At 50.2% G+C, this 19,079-nt stretch overlaps 1 protein-coding gene across 1 annotated transcript in view; it reads left to right on the plus strand.

Moving 5' to 3' along the window:
* abch1 (ATP-binding cassette, sub-family H, member 1) overlaps positions 1-19,079 on the plus strand; it is a 79,495-nt gene that overhangs the window by 51,234 nt on the left and 9,182 nt on the right. Inside the window, exons 15-18 of the mRNA XM_043696706.1 lie at positions 3,761-3,849; positions 6,936-7,039; positions 13,781-13,940; positions 17,359-17,463. Of these exons, the coding sequence (XP_043552641.1) occupies positions 3,761-3,849; positions 6,936-7,039; positions 13,781-13,940; positions 17,359-17,463 (458 nt within the window). The remainder of the gene's footprint in view (positions 1-3,760; positions 3,850-6,935; positions 7,040-13,780; positions 13,941-17,358; positions 17,464-19,079) is intronic.

The raw sequence follows: 19,079 nt of genomic DNA on the forward strand, positions 1-19,079 counted from the left end.
CCCTGTGATCTCCCTGTGATCCAGCTGTGATCCCCCTGTGATCCCCCTGTGATTCCCCCGTGATCTCCCCGTGATCTCCCTGTGATCCCCCCGTGATCTCCCCGTGATCTCCCTGTGATCCCCCCGTGATCCCCCCGTGATCCCCCAGTGATCCCCCCGTGATCCCCCTGTGATCCCCCTGTGATCTGAAAATGTGTTGCTGGAAAAGCGCAGCAGGTCAGGCAGCATCCAGGGAACAGGAGAATCTAAGTTTCGGGCATAAGCCCTTCTTCAGGAATCCCCCTGTGATCCCCCTGTGATCCCCATGTGATCCCCCTGTGATCCCCTTGTGATCCCGCTGTGATCCCCCATGATCTCCCGTGATCTCCCTGTGATCCCGCTGTGATCCACCTGTGATCCCCCTGTGATCTCCCTGTGATCCATCTGTGATCCCCCTGTGATCTCCCTGTGATCTCCCTGTGATCCCCCTGTGATCCCCCGTGATCCCCCTGTGATCCCCCTGTGATCCAGCTGTGATCCCCCTGTGATCTCCCTGTGATCCCCCGTGATCCCTCTATGATCTCCCTGTGATCTCCCTGTGATCCAGCTGTGATCCCCCTGTGATCTCCCTGTGATCCAGCTGTGATCCCCCTGTGATCCCCCTGTGATCCCTCTGAGATCTCCCTGTGATCTCCCTGTGATCCAGCTGTGAACCACCTGTGATCCCCCTGTGATCTCCCTGTGATCCCCCTGTGATCCCCCTGTGATCTCCCTGTGATCCCCCTGTGATCTCCCTGTGAAACCCCCTGTGATCCAGCTGTGATTCCCCCTGTGATCTCTCTGTGATCTCCCTGTGATCTCCCTGTGATCCAGCTGTGATCCCCATGTGATCCCGGTGTGATCTCCCTGTGATCCCCCTGTGATCCCCCTGTGATCCCCCCGAGATCCCCCCGTGATCCCCCGTGATCCCGCCTTGATCCCCCCGTGATCGCCCCGTGATCCCCCTGTGATCCCCCTGTGATCCCCCCGTGATCCCTCTGTGATCCCCTGTGATCCCCCTATGATCCCCCTGTGATCTCCCTGTGATCCCTCTGTGATCCCTCTGTGATCCCTCTGTGATCCCCCTGTGATCTCCCTGTGATCCCTCTGTGATCCCTCTGTGATCTCCTTGTGATCCCCCTGTGATCCCCCTGTGATCTCCCTGTGATCTCCCCATGAACCCCCGTGATCCCTCTGTGATCCCCCTGTGATCCCCCGTGATCCCCCAGTGATCTCCCTGTGATCCCCCTGTGATCCCCCTGTGATCCCCCGTAGATCTCCCTGTGATCCAGCTGTGAACCACCTGTGATCCCCCTGTGATCTCCCTGTGATCCCTCTGTGATCCCTCTGTGACCCCCCTGTGATCACCCGTCACTGAACCCCCTGTGATCTGCCTGTGATCTCCCTGTGATCCAGCTGTGATCCTGCTGTGATCCCCCTTTGATCCCTCTGTGATCCCTCTGTGACCCCCCTGTGATCACCCGTCACTGAACCCCCTGTGATCTCCTTGTGATCTCCCTGTGATCCAGCTGTGATCCAGCTGTGATCCTGCTGTGATCTCCCTGTGATCCCCCTGTGATCCCTCTGTGATCCCTCTGTGATCTCCCTGTGATCTCCCTGTGATCCCCCTGTGATCCCCCTGTGATCCAGCTGTGACCCCCCTGTGATCCCCCTGTGATCTCCCTGTGATCCCCATGTGATCCCGGTGTGGACCCCACTGTGATCTCCCTGTGATCCCCCTGTGATCCCTCTGTGATCCCCCTGTGATCCCTCTGTGATCTCCCTGTGATCCCCCGTGATCCCTCTGTGATCTCCCTGTGATCTCCCTGTGATCCCTCTGTGATCCCCCTGTGATCCACCTATGATCCCTCTGTGATCTCCCTGTGATCCCTCTGTGATCTCCCTGTGATCCCCCATGATCCCTCTGTGATCTCCCTGTGATCTCCCTGTGATCCCCCTGTGATCCCCCTGTGATCCAGCTGTGACCCTCCTGTGATCCCCCTGTGATCTCCCTGTGATCCCTCTGTGATCTCCCTGTGATCCCCCATGATCCCTCTGTGATCTCCCTGTGATCTCCCTGTGATCCCTCTATGATCCCTCTGTGATCCCCCTGTGATCCCTCTGTGATCTCCCTGTGATCCCCCGTGATCCCTCTGTGATCTCCCTGTGATCTCCCTGTGATCCCTCTGTGATCCCTCTGTGATCCCCCTGTGATCCAGCTGTGATCCCTCTGTGATCCCCCTGTGATCCCCCTGTGATCCCCCTGTGATCTCCCTGTGATCCCCATGTGATCCCGGTGTGGTCCCCCTGTGATCCCCCTGTGATCCCCCTGTGATCCCGGTGTGATCCCCCTGTGATCTCCCTGTGATCCCGCTGTGACCTCCCTGTGATCCCCATGCGATCCCGGTGTGATCCCTCTGTGATCCCCCGTGATCCCCCTGTGAACCCCCTGTGATCTTCCTGTGATCCCCCTGTGATCTCCCTGTGATCCCGGTGTGATCCCTCTGTGATCCCCTGTGATCCCCATGTGATCCCCCCGTGATCGCCATGTGATCCCCCTGTGATCCCCCGTGATCCCCCCGTGATCCCCCCGTGGTCCCCCTGTGATCCCCCTGTGATCCCCCTGTGACCCTCCTGTGATCCCCCTGTGATCTCCCTGTGATCCCCATGTGTGATCTCCGTGATCCCCCTGTGACCCCCCCGTGACCCCCTGTGATCCCCCCGTGATCCCCTGTGATCCCCCTGTGATCTGCCTGTGATCCCCATGTGATCCCTCTGTGATCCCCCTGTGATCCCCCTGTGATCCCTCTGTGATCCCCCTGTGATCACCCCATGATCCCCTTGTGAACCCTCTGTGATCCCCTGTGATCCCCCTGTGATCCCCTGTGATCCCCCTGTGATCCCCCGTGATCCCCTGTGATCCCCCTGTGATCCCCTTGTGATCCCCCTGCGATCCCCGTGTGATCCCCCTGTGATCCCCCTGTGATCTCCCTGTGATCTCCCTGTGATCTCCCTGTGATTTCCCTGTGATCCCCCTGTGATCCCCCTGTGTTCCCCTGTGTTCCCCTGTGATCCCCCCGTGATCCCCTTGTGATCCCCCTGTGATCCCCTTGTGATCCCCTTGTGATCTCCCTGTGATCTCCCTGTGATCTTCCTGTGATCTCCCTGTGATCTCCCTGTGATCTCCCTGTGATCTCCCTGTGATTTCCCTGTGATCCCCCTGTGATCCCCATATGATCTCCCTGTGATCTCCTTGTGATCTCCCTGTGATCCCCATGTGATCCCCCTGTGATCTCCCTGTGATCCCCCTGTGATCTCCCTGTGATCTCCCTGTGATCCCCCTGGTGATCCCCCTGGTGATCCCCCTTGTGATTCCCCCCCGTGATCCCACCGTGATCCCCCCGTGATACCCCCGTGATCCCCCTGTGATCACCTGTGATCTCCCTGTCTCCACTTCTTTGGGTAATGCCCCTTTTCTGTTTTGGCTAAAATACAATGTCAAACCTCAGGTTTCACCCGGTCGGAATGTTTCCAGACAATAAAAACCAAGAGGTGTATATGCTGGAAATCAGAAACAAAACCAGAAAGTGCTGGAAAAGCTCGGTGGGTCTGGCAGCATCTGTGGAGAGAAAGCAGAGTTAACATTTCGGGACCAGTGTCCCTTTTTAAATCAATGTTGACCATTCTGTCTGTCACAATCGAGAAGGGCGTTCTAACAATGCTCTTCTGAAAATCTTCACAGCATCACTTTTTTCTTGGCTCTTGGTTTGACTGCTCTCTCGTTTGTGATCGAAAAGAGGGAGGGTTTACTGGACAGGAGCTGGGCTGCAGGTTAGTGTAACATGATCATTGCAGCAAATTACATTTAACTCTTAAGGAAATAAAAGCACTGTTTGTGAATCCATCAGTAATTGTGAATACCCAGCAGTGGTCAGGTCTGTGCTGCTGGTGTATTGCTCCACCCTCTGTGCAATCCACCCCTCGCTATTACAGAGCAGGTTCCCTTTGACTGTGCTGTCATTTCTTCCCACAGTCATGTTCCTGAATAAATCCTGTGATGTTCATTCTGTTGCTGTGGGTATCGGTGGAGTGGGCTGTACATTAATGAAGATATCCCCACTGGGGGAGACGGCAGTGTACCTAGAGAAGTGTACCAGAGACCCAGGAAACTATCAGCAATTGTCAGAAAAAGCCACATGTTTCACCTATATCCCTTAGGGAAGGGAGTCTCCCATCCTTACCCCGCCTGCCCTGCAGGTAACTCCAGACCTACAGCATTGTGGCTGATTTCTAACTGCCCTGGGAAATGACTGAGCAAGGGCACTCAGTGGGTCACCCCCAGTCCGGGATGGGTAACATCGACTGGGGCTCACTCATGACACCAACATCCTGTGGAAGATCAAAGAAATAAAAAAGGACAAGCGTTTAGGGACTTCACAATAAATCATCCTCATTCAAAATATCATCCTGAAATTAAATCAGCCCACTCTCGCAACTGAGCGACAGAAAGGATCGACATCACAGATGTGTAAGTCACAAAAACCGAATCTGTTCAACTCAGCTTGTGTCCCATGTGCCATTTCCCCAGGGTACTGGCACCCACAACCCGTGGGGATTGTCCCCTCTCTCAGTACGTGGCACCCACACCCCGTGGGGATTGTCCCCTGGGCTGTTTCAGATTGCTCACTGCCAACAATCCTGCTGTGACGTTTCTGTGTCTGGGACCTATCTGGTGATGAGTGGTGGGTGATACATGATCTTAGATTAACGACAGAAGGGGCTCTGCCTCAGACAACAAGAAAGTCTATTGCCTGATAGCAATAAATAGAATGACTCTGGGTCAGGCAACAATAGCAATTTAAGGAGGAGGGGCAGATACAGCTCACAAACTTGATTGAGTTTTTTTAAAGAAGTAACAAAGAGGATTGATGAGGGCAGGGCGGTAGATGTGATCTATATGGACTTCAGTAAGGCGTTTGACAAGGTTCCCCATGGGAGACTGATTAGCAAGGTTAGATCTCACGGAATACAGGGAGAATAGCCATTTGGATACAGAACTGGCTCAAAGGTAGAAGCCAGAGGGGGTGGTGGAGGGTTGTTTTTCAGACTGGAGGCCTGTGACCAGTGGAGTGCCACAAGGATCGGTGCAGGGTCCTCTACTTTTTGTCATTTACATAAATGATTTGGATGCGAGCATAAGAGGTACAGTTAGTAAGTTTGCAGATGACATCAAAGTTGGAGGTGAAGTTGACAGCGAAGAGAGTTACCTCAGATTACAACAGGATCTGGACCAGATGGGCCAATGGGCTGAGAAGTGGCAGATGGAGTTTAATTTGGATAAATGCGAGGTGCTGCATTTGGGTAAGCAAATCTTAGCAGGACTTATACACTTAATGGTGAGGTCCTAGGGAGTGTTGCTGAACAAAGAGATCTTGGAGAGCAGGTTCAAAGCTCCTTGAAAGTGGAGTCGCAGGTCGATAGGATAGTGAAGGCGGCATTTGGTATGCTTTCGTTTATTGGTCAGAGTATTGAGTACAGGAGTTGGGAGGTCATGTTGTGGCTGTACAGGACATTGGTTAGGCCACTGTTGGAATATTGCGTGCAATTCTGGTCTCCTTCCTATCAGAAAGATGTTGTGAAACTTGAAAAGGTTCAGAAAAGGTTTACAAGGATGTTGCCAGGGGTGGAGGATTTGAACTATAGGGAGAGGCTGAACAGGCTGGGGCTGTTTTCCCTGGAGCATCGGAGGCTGAGGGGTGACTTATAGAGGTTTACAAAATTATGAGGGGCATGGATAGGGTAAACAGACAAAGTCTTTTCCCTGGGTTGGGGGAGTCCAGAACTAGAGGGCATAGGTTTAGGGTGAGAGGGGAAAGATATAAAAGAGACTTAAGGGGCAACTTTTTCACGCAGAGGGTGGTACGTGTATGGCGTGAGCTGCCAGAGGATGTGGTGGAGGCTGGTACTATTGAAACATTTAAGAGGCAGTTGGATGGGTATATGAATAGGAAGGGTTTGGAGGGATATGGGCCAGGTGCTGGCAGGTGGGACTCGATTGGGTTGGGATATCTGGTCGGCATGGACAGGTTGGACCGAAGGGTCTGTTTCCATGCTGTACATCTCTATGACTCTATGACTCTGTAGAATGGTTGAAGCAGAGACAACACTAACATTAACCTCTTCAGAACCATTACCTTCAACAACATTTACAGATCCCATTGTGTTTAAATAATCCGGATTTACGGTTTGGGAAAATCATGAAAACAACTCTGTCTTTTCCCAATCTTTTCCTTGGGTTTCCTTTGACACCAGTTAACCCAGTGGCTGTATACAGGAACATACTGTGGAGATGAAGTCACATGACATCAGTTTATAGTCCAACAGGTTTATGTGAGATCACAAGCGTTCACAAGTCAGTGCTCTGAAAGCTTGTGATTTCACGTAAACCCTTTGGACTATAACCTGGTGTCATGTGACTTACAACTTTGTGTATAGGAAAATATGAGGCAGAATTCCTGACATAGATAAAATCAGATACAAATATTAGAGTTCTAAGTTTTAAAGAAGGTGATGTCAATACATTGGATGTTGTGTGTGAAAGTTTGAGAACATGACAAGATAACCTTAAAACCAGCCAGTCTGAGGGCTGAACTGGACATTGTATGATTGTGAGAGTCTAGATTAGAGTGGTGCTGGAAAAGCACAGCAGGTCAAGCAGCATCAGAGGAGCAGGAAAATCAACGTTACGGGCAAAAGCCCTTCATCAGGATTGTGTGTAACTGTGTGTGTATCATGAAGTAAAATTGTGTGTATTATTCCACATATGATCATATAATTTTAACAAAACTCGGATCAATGTTGCTTTTGTGAGTGAATTTTGTTTGTAGTTTCCTTATTTGTTGTGTTTTTTTATTCAGGCGTGAGTTCCCTGGAACTGATACTGGCTCACACTTTTTCCCACCTCCTAACGATGATTATTCAGATAACATTGTTACTCATCTTTACATTCCTGGTTTTCAAGGTCAGTTCTCTACTTTTCTCTTGAAATCGTTAAATGGAACGTTGTTGAAGAGTCTGCCCACTAGCTGAACAGCCTGCAGCTTGGTCGAGTTCTATTGAGATAAATGTTGTGGTCAAGCAGTTAATTTATAGCCTGCAGCTAAGTGCATCTCTAATGTGTCTCCACAACAGGCAGAGCTAAGGGAATTTATAAATGGGGAATGGAGAAATGTGTTAGATTTCACAGAGAAAGATACAAGAAATCTCCTGGAATTAGACTTCCAAGCGGCTGTACAGGACGTTGGTTAGGCCACTTTTGGAATACAGAGTCAAAAGGTGTGGTACTGGAAAAGCACAGCAGGTTCCTGATAAAAGGTTTATGCCTGAAATGTCAACTCTTCTGCTCCTCGGATGCTGCCTGAACTGTTGTGCTTTGCCAGGGCCACATTTTTAACTCTGATCTCCAGTATCTGCAGTCCTTACTTTCTCCCACTTTTGGAATACAGCATTCAATCCTGGTCTCCTTGCTAGAGAAAAGATGTTGTAAAACTTAAAAGGGTTAAGAAAAGATTTACAAGGATGTTGCCAGGTTGGAGGGTTTGAGCTACAGGGAGAGGCTGAATAGGCCTGGGCTGTTTTCCCTGGAGTGTCAGAGGCTGAGGGGTGACTTTATAGAGGTTTATACAATCATGAGTGGCATAAATAGACAAGGTCTTTTCACTGGGGTAGGGGAGACCAGAACTAGAGGACATAGGTTTAAGATGAGAGGGGAAAGGTATGAAAGGGACCCAAGGGGCAACCTTTTCACGCAGAGGGTGGTATGTGTATGGAATGAGCTGCCAGAGGAAGTGGTGAAGGCTAGTACAGTTACAGCATTTAAGAGACATCTGGATGGGTACATGAGTAGGAAGGGTTTGGAGGGATATGGGCCAGGTGCTGGCAAATGGGATTAGATTAGGTTGGGATATCTGGTCAGTGTGGACAAGTTGGACCGAAGGGTCTGTTTCCATGCTGTACATCTCTATGACTGTATACTCGGGAGACCTGAGAAGTTATTGGAAGTAAGAAGGTAGTGTTGGAGAAATTAATGAGACCAAAGGTTGGTAAGTCCCTGGACCCTGATGATCCACACCTCAGAGTGTTGAGGGAGATTGCTTTAGAGATAGTTGATGCATTGGTGATCATCTTCCAAAATTCCACAGATCCTGAAATGATTCCTGCAGATTGGAAGTTCACATTATTTAAGAAGGGGTGTGAGAGAAAACAGGGAACTACAAAGTGTCCTGTATATCCTTGTCAATAAGTCACTGAAGGCTAATGTACAAGGGGCAGCACGTGAGGAAGAAGGTGCCTGGAATATTAGCCTGGTTAGACTGCACCTGGAGTTTTGGTCTCCCTTATGTTGGGATAGCATTGTCATAGAGGGACAGGAGCAAGCATTCAGTTGACCTGCTCCCAGGATGGTGGGACTGTCCTGTGAAGAGAGAAATTGTCTATCTCTGCCTTAAAAAATATCCATGCACTGTATATTCACTGTCTTTGAGGAAGAGAATTTGAAAGACTTGTATTTGGAACTCTCTATATTCTATGTACTTGAGACCCTCAGAGAGAAGTATATTCCCACCCTGTTCTAAATGGATGAACCCTGATTTTTAAACAGGGACCTCTCGTTCTCGATTTCCCCACAAGAGGAAGTGTCCAGTGCACAGCTCCTGGTCAAAACCCCTCTGGATCTTGTATGTTTCAATCAAGTCATCACTTACTGTTTTAAACCTGACCAGATACAGGCCAAGCCTGTCCAACCTGTCCATTCCAAATCTGATGCTGGGCTTCCTCATCTAGACTCCCCTTACTCCTCAAACGTTCCCAGTCTATCTGTCGGTTACAATCACTCCCTAAGCATTGCCATTCCTTTCTGACAAACTCACACTCTTTCTTTCTTTATATTCCACCCTATAGTGTGGTTACTGTTCCAGGGCCCACTCTCATTCCCAATCCCAATCCCACTCTCGCTCCCACTCCCAGTCTCACTCTCATTCCCACTCCCACACCCATTTCCACTCCCACTCCCAGTCTCACTCCCACTCCCACTCCCAATCCCATTCTCATTCCCACTCCCAATCCCAATCTCACTCCCACTACCACTCTCATTCCCAATCCCATTCCCACTCCCACGCCCAGTCTCACTGTCACTCCCACTCCCACTCCCAATCCCACTCTCATTACCACTCCCACTCACACTCCCATTCTCATTCCAAATCCCATCCCCACTTCCAGTCTCACTCCCAATCCCACTCTCATTCCCAATCCCATTCCCACTCCCACTCCCATTCCCATTCCCATTCCCACTCCCATTCCCATTCCCACTCCCACAGATACTTGTCAAATGGCAAGTATCACCACAAGTGACATCTTCCCTTTGTCTTTCTCATCTCTACACAAACAATGTCCACATCTGAGTTTCCTGAATATCCATCATCATGCACTGCTGCATTCAATCTATTACTCGCTATCAAAGCCCCTCCCGTCCAACTTTTCCTGTAATTCATTCCCACCTTTAATGGTGCCCAGAGTCAGGGTGGGTGACATTGAGAGTGAGACAGCAGTTTCCTTGGTGGCTGATGGGTCCATTGGCAGAGATAGAGTGAGGGTGAGGAATCAGAGAGAGAGAGAGAAAGAAAGAGAGAGAGGCGATGATCGAGTGAGGGTGAGGAATTCGAGTGAGAGAGAGAGGCGATGATAGAGTGAGGGTGAGGAATCAGTGAGAGAGAGGCGATGATAGAGTGAGGGTGAGGAATCAGTGAGAGAGAGGCGATGATAGAGTGAGGGTGAGGAATCAGTGAGAGAGAGGCGATGATAGAGTGAGGGTGAGGAATCAGTGAGAGAGAGGCGATGATAGAGTGAGGGTGAGGAATCAGTGAGAGAGAGGCGATGATAGAGTGAGGGTGAGGAATCAGTGAGAGAGAGGCGATGATAGAGTGAGGGTGAGGAATCAGTGAGAGAGAGGCGATGATAGAGTGAGGGTGAGGAATCAGTGAGAGAGAGGCGATGATAGAGTGAGGGTGAGGAATCAGTGAGAGAGAGGCGATGATAGAGTGAGGGTGAGGAATCAGTGAGAGAGAGGCGATGATAGAGTGAGGGTGAGGAATCAGTGAGAGAGAGGCGATGATAGAGTGAGGGTGAGGAATCAGTGAGAGAGAGGCGATGATAGAGTGAGGGTGAGGAATCAGTGAGAGAGAGGCGATGATAGAGTGAGGGTGAGGAATCAGTGAGAGAGAGGCGATGATAGAGTGAGGGTGAGGAATCAGTGAGAGAGAGGCGATGATAGAGTGAGGGTGAGGAATCAGTGAGAGAGAGGCGATGATAGAGTGAGGGTGAGGAATCAGTGAGAGAGAGGCGATGATAGAGTGAGGGTGAGGAATCAGTGAGAGAGAGGCGATGATAGAGTGAGGGTGAGGAATCAGTGAGAGAGAGGCGATGATAGAGTGAGGGTGAGGAATCAGTGAGAGAGAGGCGATGATAGAGTGAGGGTGAGGAATCAGTGAGAGAGAGGCGATGATAGAGTGAGGGTGAGGAATCAGTGAGAGAGAGGCGATGATAGAGTGAGGGTGAGGAATCAGTGAGAGAGAGGCGATGATAGAGTGAGGGTGAGGAATCAGTGAGAGAGAGGCGATGATAGAGTGAGGGTGAGGAATCAGTGAGAGAGAGGCGATGATAGAGTGAGGGTGAGGAATCAGTGAGAGAGAGGCGATGATAGAGTGAGGGTGAGGAATCAGTGAGAGAGAGGCGATGATAGAGTGAGGGTGAGGAATCAGTGAGAGAGAGGCGATGATAGAGTGAGGGTGAGGAATCAGTGAGAGAGAGGCGATGATAGAGTGAGGGTGAGGAATCAGTGAGAGAGAGGCGATGATAGAGTGAGGGTGAGGAATCAGTGAGAGAGAGGCGATGATAGAGTGAGGGTGAGGAATCAGTGAGAGAGAGGCGATGATAGAGTGAGGGTGAGGAATCAGTGAGAGAGAGGCGATGATAGAGTGAGGGTGAGGAATCAGTGAGAGAGAGGCGATGATAGAGTGAGGGTGAGGAATCAGTGAGAGAGAGGCGATGATAGAGTGAGGGTGAGGAATCAGTGAGAGAGAGGCGATGATAGAGTGAGGGTGAGGAATCAGTGAGAGAGAGGCGATGATAGAGTGAGGGTGAGGAATCAGTGAGAGAGAGGCGATGATAGAGTGAGGGTGAGGAATCAGTGAGAGAGAGGCGATGATAGAGTGAGGGTGAGGAATCAGTGAGAGAGAGGCGATGATAGAGTGAGGGTGAGGAATCAGTGAGAGAGAGGCGATGATAGAGTGAGGGTGAGGAATCAGTGAGAGAGAGGCGATGATAGAGTGAGGGTGAGGAATCAGTGAGAGAGAGGCGATGATAGAGTGAGGGTGAGGAATCAGTGAGAGAGAGGCGATGATAGAGTGAGGGTGAGGAATCAGTGAGAGAGAGGCGATGATAGAGTGAGGGTGAGGAATCAGTGAGAGAGAGGCGATGATAGAGTGAGGGTGAGGAATCAGAGAGAGAGAGGCGATGATAGAGTGAGGGTGAGGAATCAGTGAGAGAGAGGCGATGATAGAGTGAGGGTGAGGAATCAGTGAGAGAGAGGCGATGATAGAGTGAGGGTGAGGAATCAGTGAGAGAGAGGCGATGATAGAGTGAGGGTGAGGAATCAGTGAGAGAGAGGCGATGATAGAGTGAGGGTGAGGAATCAGTGAGAGAGAGGCGATGATAGAGTGAGGGTGAGGAATCAGTGAGAGAGAGGCGATGATAGAGTGAGGGTGAGGAATCAGTGAGAGAGAGGCGATGATAGAGTGAGGGTGAGGAATCAGTGAGAGAGAGGCGATGATAGAGTGAGGGTGAGGAATCAGTGAGAGAGAGGCGATGATAGAGTGAGGGTGAGGAATCAGTGAGAGAGAGGCGATGATAGAGTGAGGGTGAGGAATCAGAGAGAGAGAGGCGATGATAGAGTGAGGGTGAGGAATCAGTGAGAGAGAGAGATGCGATGAAGCTGCTGCTTACTCTGGCGAATGCAGGAGGTCACTGACTGGGACTCGGCCTTCCCTCAGGCAGCTGTGCTGACCTGGGCCTGGCTGGACAAGGTGTTGTGTTGGGGCCTCCTCTGCTGGTCCTGGGGGGAAGGGGAGAGCCCTGTTTAGCAGCTGCCTGTCCAGCAGGATCTCCGGGAGCCTGCCCCTAAAGCCGGGCACCTATCTCCACCCATCTACCATGACTGGGGCAAATATCAGGTTGGTGTGGGGTAGCTCTGACTGACAGTGCTAGCCCCAGGAACACTTTGGGCTTTTAAAGATGGTGCTGGCTCCAGGGATACTGGCTGTTTGACAAGGTTCAGGTGAGTGATAAGTTGTTCCGGGGAGACCATGTGGTAAAGTGAGGATAGAATCGGACATGAGGGACATCACTGGGCCGGGGCAGGGAGTTAATGAGGCACTATCTGTAAGAGACAGTGAGAACTGACTCAGTCACAGCGAGACCCCCACCAAGAATCTCAACATAACTCACACTTAGCAAAAGCACATAAGGATCTATTGAGAGAAGCTGAGTGAGGGCTGTCAATTCTCCTCCAGCAGTACTTACCAGTGAGCACAGACAGTCCGGGTGAACAACCCTCGCAGTTATTGGATCCTCCTGAATGGCTCTGATTCCTAATTTTGGGCTTGAAGCCACCTCCAACCGTTCCGCAGTTCTCCATAAATTTATTGCTTAACATTGAGTGAATGTAACACTCGTAAACGGCTCTGCAAAGCCGGTTCCCTCACTGAGAAAACCTTGTTGTTTTTTGGTGCAGACTTTGCCGAGATCTGTTCTGGTTCTGGTGTGACTCATGCTGCACACCTGCAACAGACTAGAAACTAAAACAGCAAGGTGCTGGAGGAATTCAGCAGGTCTGGCAGCATCTGGGGCAAGAAAGCAGAGTTAATGTTTCGGGTCCAGTGACCCTTCCTCTGATCTGTTTCTAGTTTATAGCATCTGCAGCTCTTTGGTTTATTTTCCAACAAATATAGTTTTTATTTCAAAATTAACAACAAATAACATTTGTACTTGGCATATTTTGGAGCAGGTGATGACTGAAGCACAAGTTTCTTTGTTTAATCAAGTCCTCCGTTGAAGTTTGATGGCACATTGTAAAAGTGTTTAACAAACACACGATAGGAATTAATTTACAATTTGCACTTGAAGATTGGAGGAGTTTTGAACACAATACCATCATTCATACAGAATACTGTTTTACATCATTCGATCATTTAAATCAAATTTATGGAAAAAATTAAAAGCCAATTTACACAAGTCCCTAGTTGCCCCTTGAGAAGGTGGGAGTGAGCTGCCTTCTTGAACCGTGCAGCCCATGTGCTGTGGGTTGACCCACAATGCCCTTAAGGAGAAAATTCCAGGATTATGACCCAGTGACAGAGAAGGAACGGTGATATATTTCCAAGTCAGGATGGTGAGTGGCTCGGAGGGGAACTTGCAGGAGGTGGTGTTCCCATGGATCTGCTGCCCTTGTCCCTCTCAATGGAAGTAGTTATGGGTTTTGTGAATTTCTGCGGTGCATCCTGCAGTTAGTAGGTAGTGCTGCTACTGAGTGTCAGTAATGGATGGAATGGATGTTTATATATAAACTTCCTGATGCTGTTTGGTTTGAAAGAGATTTGCAAATAGAAATTGCTTGGAACAAATTGAATTTTCCCCATGTGTCCTTCCACAGATTCCCAATGAAGGTTCCTTGCTTGTGATCGTAATCCTGATCTTAATGCAGGGCATCACTGGAATGGCTGTGGGGCTCATCATCTCAGCTTCATTCGATGATGAACAGTCAGCGGCCCAGGTTTCGCTGGGGATCTTCTATCCTTGTATAGTTCTGAGCGGTAAGTGAGGAGGAACAGGACAATGACCTGCATTTAAATCACTCCTTTAAAGTAAGGAAATAAATGAAGGTGTTCCATGGAGCAATCATGAAACAGAATTTGACATTAAGTCACAAAAAAGTGATATCCGGGCAGATGCCCCACCCTTGGTCAAAGAAGTAGCTTTAGAATAGAAGCAATGCTGGGATGTGGAGAGGGACAGGACCCAAACCTGACAGCAAGGTGACTCCAACTGGGAGGACCAAGATTAGAGTGGTGCTGGAAAAGCACAGCAGGTCAGGCAGCGTCTGAGGAGCAGGAAAATCGACGTTTTGGGCAAAAAGCCCTTTGTCAGGAATGAGGCTGGGAGCCTCAGGGGGTGCAGAGATATATGGGAAGGGGTGGGGCTTGGGAGAAGGTAGCTGAGAATGAGATAGGTGGATGGAGGAAGGGGTCGCAGAGGAGAGTGGAGCAGATAGGTGGGAAGGAAGATTGACAGGTGAGACAGGTCATGAGGGCGGTGCTGAGCTGGAAGGTTGGAACTGGGGTAAGGTGGGGGGGAGGGGAAATGAGAAAATTGGTGAAGCCCACATTTATGCCCTGGGGTTGAAGGGTCGCGAGGCGGAAGATGACGCGTTCTTCCTCCAGGCGACGGCGGAGGAGGCCCAGGACCTCCATGTCCTCGGCAGAGTGGGAGGGGGAGTTGAAATGTTGGACTACAGGGCGCTGTGGTTGATTGGTGCGGGTGTTCTTGGGATGTTCCCTAAAGCGCTCTGCTAGGAGGTGCCTAGTCTCCCCAATGTAGAAGAGACCGCATCGGGAGCAACGGATACAATAAATGATATTGGTGAATGTGCAAGTAAAACTTTGATGGATGTGGAAGGCTCCTTTGGGGCCTTGGATGGAGGTGAGGGAGGAGGTGTAGGCGCTGGTTTTACAGTTCCTGCGGTGGCAGGGGAAGGTGCCAGGATGGGAGGGTGGGCACCAACCAACCCCACTACCCCGTGGCTGAACATTCCAACTCCCCCTCCCACTCTGCTGAGGACATGGAGGTCCTGGGCCTCCTCCACCACCACTCCCTTACCACCCGGCGCCTGGAGGAAGAACGCCTCATCTTCCACCTCAGGAACCTTCAACCCCAGGGCATCAATGTGAACTTCACCAGTTTTCTCATTTCCCCTCCCCCCACCTTATCCCAGTTCCAACCTTCCAGCTCAGCACCGCCCTCATGAACTGTCTCACCTGTCAATCTTCCTTCCCACCTATCTGCTCCACCCTCTCCTCTGACTTATCACCTTCACCCCCACCTCCATCCACCTATTGCACTCACAGCTACCTTCTCCCCAGCCCCATCTCCCTCCCATTTATCTCTCAACCCCCGAGGCTCCCAGCCTCATTCCTGATGAAGGGGTCCAGCCCAAAATGTTGATTCTCCTGATCCTCGGATGCTGCCTGACCTGCTGTGCGTTTCCAGCACCACACTGATCCAGTCTCTAATCTCCAGCATCTGCAATCCTCACTTTTGCCTGGGCAAACTGGGAGGGGTCAACAAGCTGGAACTGGAGACATCCCAGAGGGGCTGGAGGGGGTGACAGAGATAGGGAGGGGGTGTAGGGGCTGGAGGGGGTTACACAGATAGAGAGGGGGTGTAGGGGCTGGAGGTGGTTACAGAGATAGGGAGGGGGTGTAGGGGGTTACCGAGGGAGGGAGGGGGTGTAGGGGGTTACCGAGGGAGGGAGGGGGTGTAGGGGGTTACCGAGGGAGGGAGGGGGTGTAGGGGGTTACCGAGGGAGGGAGGGGGTGTAGGGGGTTACCGAGGGAGGGAGGGGGTGTAGGGGGTTACCGAGGGAGGGAGGGGGTGTAGGGGGTTACCGAGGGAGGGAGGGGGTGTAGGGGGTTACCGAGGGAGGGAGGGGGTGTAGGGGGTTACCGAGGGAGGGAGGGGGTGTAGGGGGTTACCGAGGGAGGGAGGGGGTGTAGGGGGTTACCGAGGGAGGGAGGGGGTGTAGGGGGTTACCGAGGGAGGGAGGGGGTGTAGGGGGTTACCGAGGGAGGGAGGGGGTGTAGGGGGTTACCGAGGGAGGGAGGGGGTGTAGGGGGTTACCGAGGGAGGGAGGGGGTGTAGGGGGTTACCGAGGGAGGGAGGGGGTGTAGGGGGTTACCGAGGGAGGGAGGGGGTGTAGGGGGTTACCGAGGGAGGGAGGGGGTGTAGGGGGTTACCGAGGGAGGGAGGGGGTGTAGGGGGTTACCGAGGGAGGGAGGGGGTGTAGGGGGTTACCGAGGGAGGGAGGGGGTGTAGGGGGTTACCGAGGGAGGGAGGGGGTGTAGGGGGTTACCGAGGGAGGGAGGGGGTGTAGGGGGTTACCGAGGGAGGGAGGGGGTGTAGGGGGTTACCGAGGGAGGGAGGGGGTGTAGGGGGTTACCGAGGGAGGGAGGGGGTGTAGGGGGTTACCGAGGGAGGGAGGGGGTGTAGGGGGTTACCGAGGGAGGGAGGGGGTGTAGGGGGTTACCGAGGGAGGGAGGGGGTGTAGGGGGTTACCGAGGGAGGGAGGGGGTGTAGGGGGGACAGGGATAGGGAGGGGGTGTAGGGGCTGGAGGAGGTTACTGAGGTAGGGAGGGGGTGTTGAGGCTGGAGGGGGTGACAGGGATAGGGAGGGGTGTAGGGGCTGGAGGATGAGAATTTTAAAATGAAGGTGTTAATCAGAAGGCAATGTGGACCAGTTCAGCACAGGGATGGCCTTTATTCAGGGGTGAGAGGGGAATGGGACTTGGGGCAGTTCTGGACATGGACTAATGTAAGAAGATGTCTTCTAATCAAATTTGTTTTGGCATTTATTCAAAGATAAAATTCCAGCTTTTAACCAGGATACGGATGGAGATAGTGATGTGCTGTTATCCAGAGACACTTCTCTCTGTCAGTCGCACCCTCAATGAGGATGGGGTCTGTCCTGATTCATCTCGTGGGAGACCTTGTGTGACCTTCCCTTACCCGTGCAGCTGTGTCCTCACCAGCCTGTCATCACCTTGTGTCTAAACTCTGAGTGTTGTCTCTTCCGGAGAGTCTCCACACCTTCCTGTTTTGCACAGTGTTCCTATATGTTCCCATTTCACTTTCCTGTTGTGTAACTCTGCAATCGGAATAATCCTCACTGCAACACAATGACTTCTCATTTCCCAGGATGCGTTTCTCCAATGGAGTTCCAACAAACTGAACAGGAAGTTTGACAACACGTTCAGTGTGAAGCAGATGGTGAAGTTCCTGAACTGACTTACTTCCTGTGATCTCCCTCCAATTCCATTTTGAATGTTCTTATTAAACCCTCCCAGGCAGCAGGGTCCTGGCTTCAGCTTATTCTCCATCTGAGGGCAATGAAGGCTGAATCATGGCAATCAATCCAATTCCAAGTTTAGCTTCACTAAACTGTTGTTGCAATTTCAGGAATCATTTGGCCCCTTGAAAGTATCCCATATCCCCTGAGGTATGTGAGTTTCATCTTGCCACAAACATACGCATCAGAGGCACTCCGAGGTGTGACTGATCGAGGTAAGAGACCATTTTCAACCATTTCAAAACACAACTTGCATTAATGTGAACAAATCGGTCTTCTGAAAGCTCATTTATGAATTAAATTAATGGACATAATTATTGCACAGTTGGCTGAAACAATTGAATTTGGATGTAGGTTTGCTCGCTGAGCTGAAAGGCTCATTTCCAGACGTTTCGTTATTTTACTAGGTAACATTTTCAGTGGACCTCAGGCGAAGCAATGCTGAAAATTCCTGCTTTCTGTTTATATGTTTGGGTTTCTTTTGAATTGATGTACGTTTTTACATTTCAATGAAGTGTTATCTCTCCAGTCAGAGTTTGGGAATTTTCTGCATGATAAGTGATATTGAACTGCGTAACCCCAGTGCACAAACCAGAAAACACATTAGATATAAATACTTCATTAACATCGAAAACAGTGTCTTCTCAAATAGTTTTACTTAATGAAACACTGTCTCCCATGTGTCCATAAGTCCATGAGTAAAATAATTCTGCCAATGTTTTGTTTCTATCAGAACACTCTTCAGATGACCAGAGTTTCTGAACAGTTGATTTCGGTACTGAAGAGGTTAATGATGTATATTCTGTTGGACACTTTCTTCAAAGTTAATGATGAAAATTGGATCTTTCATTTTGTTTGATTTGACACCAATATGTAAGTTGTAAAAATGAGATGAAGTGTTGGTGATTGTGGGCTGGGACTCAGCTTCTCAAATTGCATAGTAGGGATTATTTTGATTTTTTTGAATGGTTGCTTCACTGTTTAGTGATGAAATAAATTGGCTCGGTACCAGTTTCACTCTGCCATTGCATCAAAAACATGTCATCACTTTTGAAGAGTGGTTCAATCCTGGTGTGACAATGAGAAACAGGTCTTGCATTTGTATAGCATCTTTCACATCCTCCAAATGTCTCAAATTGCTTTAGGAAACTCAAACAGAAAATCACAGTCACCAGTTAATGACAAATCAGCTGTTTCAGCAGCTGATTCATCCTCAATATGAGGATCTGGATGTTGTCAAATCTCAATGAATGGCCACTGGCAAAAAATAAGTGAAAACAAATCATGGTCTTTTTGCTGAAATACTTGTTCAGAAAGGAGAAAAAAGTGCATTCCAGCACCTTGGTCAATTCTAAGGTGATTGACAGTCAATGATGTACATCTAAAGTATACTCACTGTTTTAAAGTAGGAAGATTGACAGCAAGTCTGTGCACAGCAAGATCCACAATCAGCAATGTGTTCATAAGGACACAAACTGCTGAGGCGAGTTAGGTTGAAAGATATATTTTGGCCAGGGGATGGGCACAAATTCCTTGCTCCTCCTTGAAATAGTGCCATGGGGTATCTCCCAGCCACCTGTGAGAACAGAAAGGATTCTTATTGGACAGCACAGGGTGGAGGAGGCCATCCTCAGAGAGTGTAGCACCTTCTCAGTTCTGCACCAGAGGCTAAGCCTAGGTTCTGTGTCAACTCATTCAGGGGGCTGTCAGGTGAACAACAAGGCTCCCCTCAAAACACACACACACAAAACACACACACACACAAAACACACACACACAACACACACACATACACACACACACAATACACACACAAAACACACGCACACAC

The sequence above is a fragment of the Chiloscyllium plagiosum genome, chromosome 9 (genome assembly GCF_004010195.1).
Source record: "Chiloscyllium plagiosum isolate BGI_BamShark_2017 chromosome 9, ASM401019v2, whole genome shotgun sequence".
NCBI classification, from domain to species: domain Eukaryota; kingdom Metazoa; phylum Chordata; class Chondrichthyes; order Orectolobiformes; family Hemiscylliidae; genus Chiloscyllium; species Chiloscyllium plagiosum.